The sequence below is a fragment of the Toxotes jaculatrix genome, chromosome 10 (genome assembly GCF_017976425.1).
Source record: "Toxotes jaculatrix isolate fToxJac2 chromosome 10, fToxJac2.pri, whole genome shotgun sequence".
Lineage (NCBI taxonomy): Eukaryota > Metazoa > Chordata > Actinopteri > Toxotidae > Toxotes > Toxotes jaculatrix.
The window spans coordinates 2,027,114-2,033,422 of NC_054403.1; the positions used below are offsets into that span (position 1 = coordinate 2,027,114).

Below are 6,309 nucleotides of genomic sequence, written 5' to 3' on the forward strand. Positions count from 1 at the left end.
TATTTTTTAAAGTAAAAGTACTCATGAAATGGGTTGTCTCAGTGCCAGGGACATTTTTTATTCTTTATTTTAAATTACTGTATTGATCCCTCCTGGGGAAATTATTCTCTGAATTTTACCCACACCAACTGAACGAAACACACACACACAAGCATTATGCACATGAGCAACATGCACTAGAGACGCTGGGGCAGGGGGCTGCCTAGTGAGGCGCCCGGGTAGCTGGGGAGAATCGGTGCCTTGCTCAGGGGCACCACAGCCATGGTCGCAGAGGCAGGGGAGGCGCGTCTCCTTCACCACCACCGTATCCGTTTTTTTGCGCTTGGTCGAGGGATCGAACCCACGACCCTCGGATCTCAAGCCGGTCCAAAGTCCAAAGCCGCACTCTTAACGTACTGCGCCCACAAATTTTGACAAAGAATGTAAATATACTGATTTATGCCTCTGCCTATATCACCTTCTAAATACGGCCAAAGACGGCTGTCTGATTCTGAGCTGGAGGGCTCAGACTCACGCTCAGCCGACGTTGGCTCTGGGTTCTGTTGATGTCACGTGTCGTTTCTTCTCGCCGTAATCAGGCCAGCCCACTAGCTCGTGCTCCTACCAGATGCGCGCTCTGCCATCATTGGAGGTAACAGAGCCACCTGATAGGCTGGCAATGGCAAACAACGCCTCAACGCAATCAGCAATTTTTTTCATGCAAGATTTTGAGGAAATGATGTTCATAACATGTAACGAGTAACGGCATAAATTGTAGAAAAGTAGTGGAGTAGAAAGTACAGATAATTGCTGCGAAATGTAATGGAGTAAAATACAAAGTATGCATTATTATTTTTACTTAAGTAAAGTACAAATACGTAAAAAAATACTTAAGTACAGTAACGAAGTACAAATACTTTGTTACATTCCACCACTGTTAATATTAATGAGAGCTGTGTTTGACTTTTAGTATCTGACTGTTTTTAAGCTGCATCCTGTTGGTTCAGGTGTTTGGAGTTTCCATTTTCCAAACTTGTACATTCTCAACCTTCTTCAGCTCTGAACAGATGATGAAACACTCAACGCTTTCAAGCAGGAACTTTGTCTCCTAAACTCACATCTTTTATTCTTTATTCAGTTTGAGTCACTGCAGGTTGTCAGAGATCAGCTGTGCTTCTCTGGCCTCAGCTCTGAAGTCCAACCCCTCCCATCTGAGAGAGCTGGACCTGAGTGAAAACAACCTGCAGGATTCAGGAGTGAAGGATCTGTGTGGTTTTCTGCAGAGTCCAGACTGTGGACTGGAGACTCTGAGGTCAGACTCCATTGTTTACTTGTGTGCTGAGATGAATATGATGTGAAAGTTGTGCTGACAGTAAAGTGCAGACATCACACTGATATTATACTGATCCACACTGAGGATCTTCATGGTAAAGTCTGTTTTCTTCTTCTGTGGTTTAGTCCACTGACTGTGGCAGAGCAATGTTGAGCTACAGATTTCAAAGCTTCATTTAACAAGAAAAAAGCTTCACTCTTTAAATCACATCCAAGTTTTTTCCACACTCACATCAACAAATATATATTCAGTATTTTCTTCTTCCAACACGACTAGAAAGTGATGAGACTAAAGTCAAAGTGACTCAGATATTCAGAACAAACTCAGCATGTTTGTTAAATGTCGTCACCGTTACATGAAGTGAAAATCTTTTCCATTTTGTCTCAATCATTTGTTGCCTTTCCTCCAAACTTCAGCCTGACATGTTTGTTCTCTGTCAAAACTTTAGGATCTTTAGTAGAATCTGAAACAAATGTCAACAACATGAGTTTGTATAGATGGAGCCACTGGTGGAGCTGCAAGAGTTTAAGAGCTGAAGTCACTATGTCTTTATTGAAGCATTAGCATGTTGTCATTAATATTAATGAGAGCTGTGTTTGACTTTTAGTATCTGACTGTTTTTAAGCTGCATCCTGTTGGTTCAGGTGTTTGGAGTTTCCATTTTCCAAACTTGTACATTCTCAACCTTCTTCAGCTCTGAACAGATGATGAAACACTCAACGCTTTCAAGCAGGAACTTTGTCTCCTAAACTCACATCTTTTATTCTTTATTCAGGTTGAGGCGCTGCAGTTTGTCAGAGATCAGCTGTGCTTCTCTGGCCTCAGCTCTGAAGTCCAACCCCTCCCATCTGAGACACCTGGACCTGAGTGAAAACAACCTGCAGGATTCAGACCTGAAGGATCTGTGTGGTTTTCTGCAGAGTCCAGACTGTGGACTGGAGACTCTGAGGTCAGACTCCATTGTTTACTTGTGTGCTGAGATGAATATGATGTGAAAGTTGTGCTGACAGTAAAGTGCAGACATCACACTGATATTATACTGATCCACACTGAGGATCTTCATGGTAAAGTCTGTTTTCTTCTTCTGTGGTTTAGTCCACTGACTGTGGCAGAGCAATGTGAGCTACAGATTTCAAAGCTTCATTTAACAAGAAAAAAGCTTCACTCTTTAAATCACATACAAGTTTTTTCCACACTCACATCAACAAATATATATTCAGTATTTTTTATCTTCCAACACGACTAGAAAGTGATGAGACTAAAGTCAAAGTGACTCAGATATTCAGAGCAAACTCAGCATGTTTGTTAAATGTCGTCACCGTTACATGAAGTGAAAATCTTTTCCATTTTGTCTCAATCATTTGTTGACTTTCCTCCAAACTTCAGCCTGACATGTTTGTTCTCTGTCAAAACTTTAGGATCTTTAGTAGAATCTGAAACAAATGTCAACAACATGAGTTTGTATAGATGGAGCCACTGGTGGAGCTGGAAGAGTTTAAGAGCTGAAGTCACTATGTCTTTATTGAAGCAGCAGCATGTTGTCATTAATATTAATGAGAGCTGTGTTTGACTTTTAGTATCTGACTGTTTTTAAGCTGCATCCTGTTGGTTCAGGTGTTTGGAGTTTCCATTTTCCAAACTTGTACATTCTCAACCTTCTTCAGCTCTGAACAGATGATGAAACACTCAACGCTTTCAAGCAGGAACTTTGTCTCCTAAACTCACATCTTTTATTCTTTATTCAGGTTGAGGCGCTGCAGTTTGTCAGAGATCAGCTGTGCTTCTCTGGCCTCAGCTCTGAAGTCCAACCCCTCCCATCTGAGACACCTGGACCTGAGTGAAAACAACCTGCAGGATTCAGACCTGAAGGATCTGTGTGGTTTTCTGCAGAGTCCAGACTGTGGACTGGAGACTCTGAGGTCAGACTCCATTGTTTACTTGTGTGCTGAGATGAATATGATGTGAAAGTTGTGCTGACAGTAAAGTGCAGACATCACACTGATATTATACTGATCCACACTGAGGATCTTCATGGTAAAGTCTGTTTTCTTCTTCTGTGGTTTAGTCCACTGACTGTGGCAGAGCAATGTGAGCTACAGATTTCAAAGCTTCATTTAACAAGAAAAAAGCTTCACTCTTTAAATCACATACAAGTTTTTTCCACACTCACATCAACAAATATATATTCAGTATTTTTTATCTTCCAACACGACTAGAAAGTGATGAGACTAAAGTCAAAGTGACTCAGATATTCAGAGCAAACTCAGCATGTTTGTTAAATGTCGTCACCGTTACATGAAGTGAAAATCTTTTCCATTTTGTCTCAATCATTTGTTGACTTTCCTCCAAACTTCAGCCTGACATGTTTGTTCTCTGTCAAAACTTTAGGATCTTTAGTAGAATCTGAAACAAATGTCAACAACATGAGTTTGTATAGATGGAGCCACTGGTGGAGCTGGAAGAGTTTAAGAGCTGAAGTCACTATGTCTTTATTGAAGCAGCAGCATGTTGTCATTAATATTAATGAGAGCTGTGTTTGACTTTTAGTATCTGACTGTTTTTAAGCTGCATCCTGTTGGTTCAGGTGTTTGGAGTTTCCATTTTCCAAACTTGTACATTCTCAACCTTCTTCAGCTCTGAACAGATGATGAAACACTCAACGCTTTCAAGCAGGAACTTTGTCTCCTAAACTCACATCTTTTATTCTTTATTCAGGTTGAGGCGCTGCAGTTTGTCAGAGATCAGCTGTGCTTCTCTGGCCTCAGCTCTGAAGTCCAACCCCTCCCATCTGAGACACCTGGACCTGAGTGAAAACAACCTGCAGGATTCAGACCTGAAGGATCTGTGTGGTTTTCTGCAGAGTCCAGACTGTGGACTGGAGACTCTGAGGTCAGACTCCATTGTTTACTTGTGTGCTGAGATGAATATGATGTGAAAGTTGTGCTTTATTCAGTATTTATTAGGTCAAATCTCCTTCAGAATTTCTAACATTCAAAGTGTGAAATGGTTGAAAGGAAGTTGTGAAAGTGCTGACTCTGATTTTCAAAGTGATTTTTAAAGCTTTGAAAATGATTTGGATTCTGACTCTTACAGTTCACATTGACAGTGTCAGCAGTTTGACTGAGTTGAGCTTGTGTTATTCACAAAGTCTCATTGAGATCAGGATGTTTGACTAGAACTGATCTGTACAACACGTGTGAGCAGGTCTGAAGGCACAAGTGTTCATAGCTGCTCCCAATGGCCTCACTCACAGGCACAGTGAAAAGCCTGCTGTCACAGAGAGGACACGTCACCATGGTTTAAATACGGAGAGGACATTTTCACACAGTGTCTCCTGAAGACATTCATAGAGCTACACTCAGCTGCTGAGCTGAACAGGGACACAAATATTTGTGGAACCAATGAAAACAGAGCAGAGAGAGAAGTTCAAACCCTGGCTCCTTTCTCAGCTCCACACAGCCGACCAATCACTGAGCCCACTGGGTGTCAACGTCCCACTGTGTCTTTGTCACAGGGACACAGACCCCCCTAAGCTGACAGCCACCAGGAAGGTGGGGCCAGGAATCCCAGAATGCAATGCTGGAACAGCAGATTCAAATGTGTGAGCAGAGAGTGTTGGAGGAAGCTGAACTTGCTTTGGACCAAAGACACATGACTGGAATGTGATGAAATGTCTCATTCAACACACTGCACATGTGCTGAATGTCTGCAGCTTCTCAAACTCTCAACACAAACTTCAGTCACACTCAAAACATCAAAGGCTCAAACTATGATTTCACACAATATGAAAGATTTCATTTGAAACCTTAGTGAACACTTTGAAAACTTTCTTCCAAACTGTTAAACCTGAGTGTGAATGTGGAACTTTTTGAAGGAGATTTGAGCTCAGAGATTTGATGCTGATCCACACTGAGCATCTTGTTCAGCTTCATATTTCAAAGTCATTGAATGAAGATTCAAAATCCAACACTTGCTAATTGACTCTTTACTTTGGAACAATTTCATCTTCACCTTCAGTTGACTTTTATATTTCTTCACATACAAAGCAATTATTCCACATTAAGACAGAAAGAAATGTTTTTTCACTCTTTGCTTCATGATCTGTGATGTTTATAGTGACTGAAGTTAATGAGAGCTGTGTTTGACTTTTAGTATCTGACTGTTTTTAAGCTGCATCCTGTTGGTTCAGGTGTTTGGAGTTTCCATTTTCCAAACTTGTACATTCTCAACCTTCTTCAGCTCTGAACAGATGATGAAACACTCAACGCTTTCAAGCAGGAACTTTGTCTCCTAAACTCACATCTTTTATTCTTTATTCAGGTTGAGTCGCTGCAGGTTGTCAAAGATCAGCTGTGCTTCTCTGGCCTCAGCTCTGAAGTCCAACCCCTCCCATCTGAGACACCTGGACCTGAGTGCAAACGACCTGCAGGATTCAGGAGTGAAGCATCTGTGTGGTTTTCTGCAGAGTCCAGACTGTGGACTGGAGACTCTGAGGTCAGACTCCATTGTTTACTTGTGTGCTGAGATGAATATGATGTGAAAGTTGTGCTGACAGTAAAGTGCAGACATCACACTGATATTATACTGATCCACACTGAGGATCTTCATGGTAAAGTCTGTTTTCTTCTTCTGTGGTTTAGTCCACTGACTGTGGCAGAGCAACGTTGAGCTACAGATTTCAAAGCTTCATTTAACAAGAAAAAAGTTTCACTCTTTAAATCACATCCAAGTTTTTTCCAAACTCACATCAACAAATATATATTCAGTATTTTCTTCTTCCAACACGACTAGAAAGTGATGAGACTAAAGTCAAAGTGATTCAGATATTCAGAACAAACTCAGTGTGGCGAGGGGGGGGCACTAAGGGGAGGATTGCAATCACCGACAACACCACCTGGGGACTTGCACCCCAGGAAATTCCTTCGCATAAACTTCTTAATGAATGTACAAGACACACAGGTACGTTACTGAGGCAGAGACGTGAGTTAAAAGACTTA

The 6,309-nt window shown here is 41.4% G+C and overlaps 1 protein-coding gene across 1 annotated transcript; it reads left to right on the top strand.

Moving 5' to 3' along the window:
* Positions 1–1,139: 1,139 nt before the first annotated feature.
* On the top strand, positions 1,140–4,196 carry LOC121188729 (ribonuclease inhibitor-like; the record flags this gene model as incomplete). The annotated part of the gene is made up of 4 exons (XM_041048582.1): positions 1,140–1,291; positions 2,088–2,261; positions 3,058–3,231; positions 4,028–4,196. Coding segments are annotated over 4 exons (669 nt in total), but the record flags the coding sequence as incomplete, so codon positions are not given.
* Between the last annotated feature and the right edge of the window lie 2,113 nt (positions 4,197–6,309).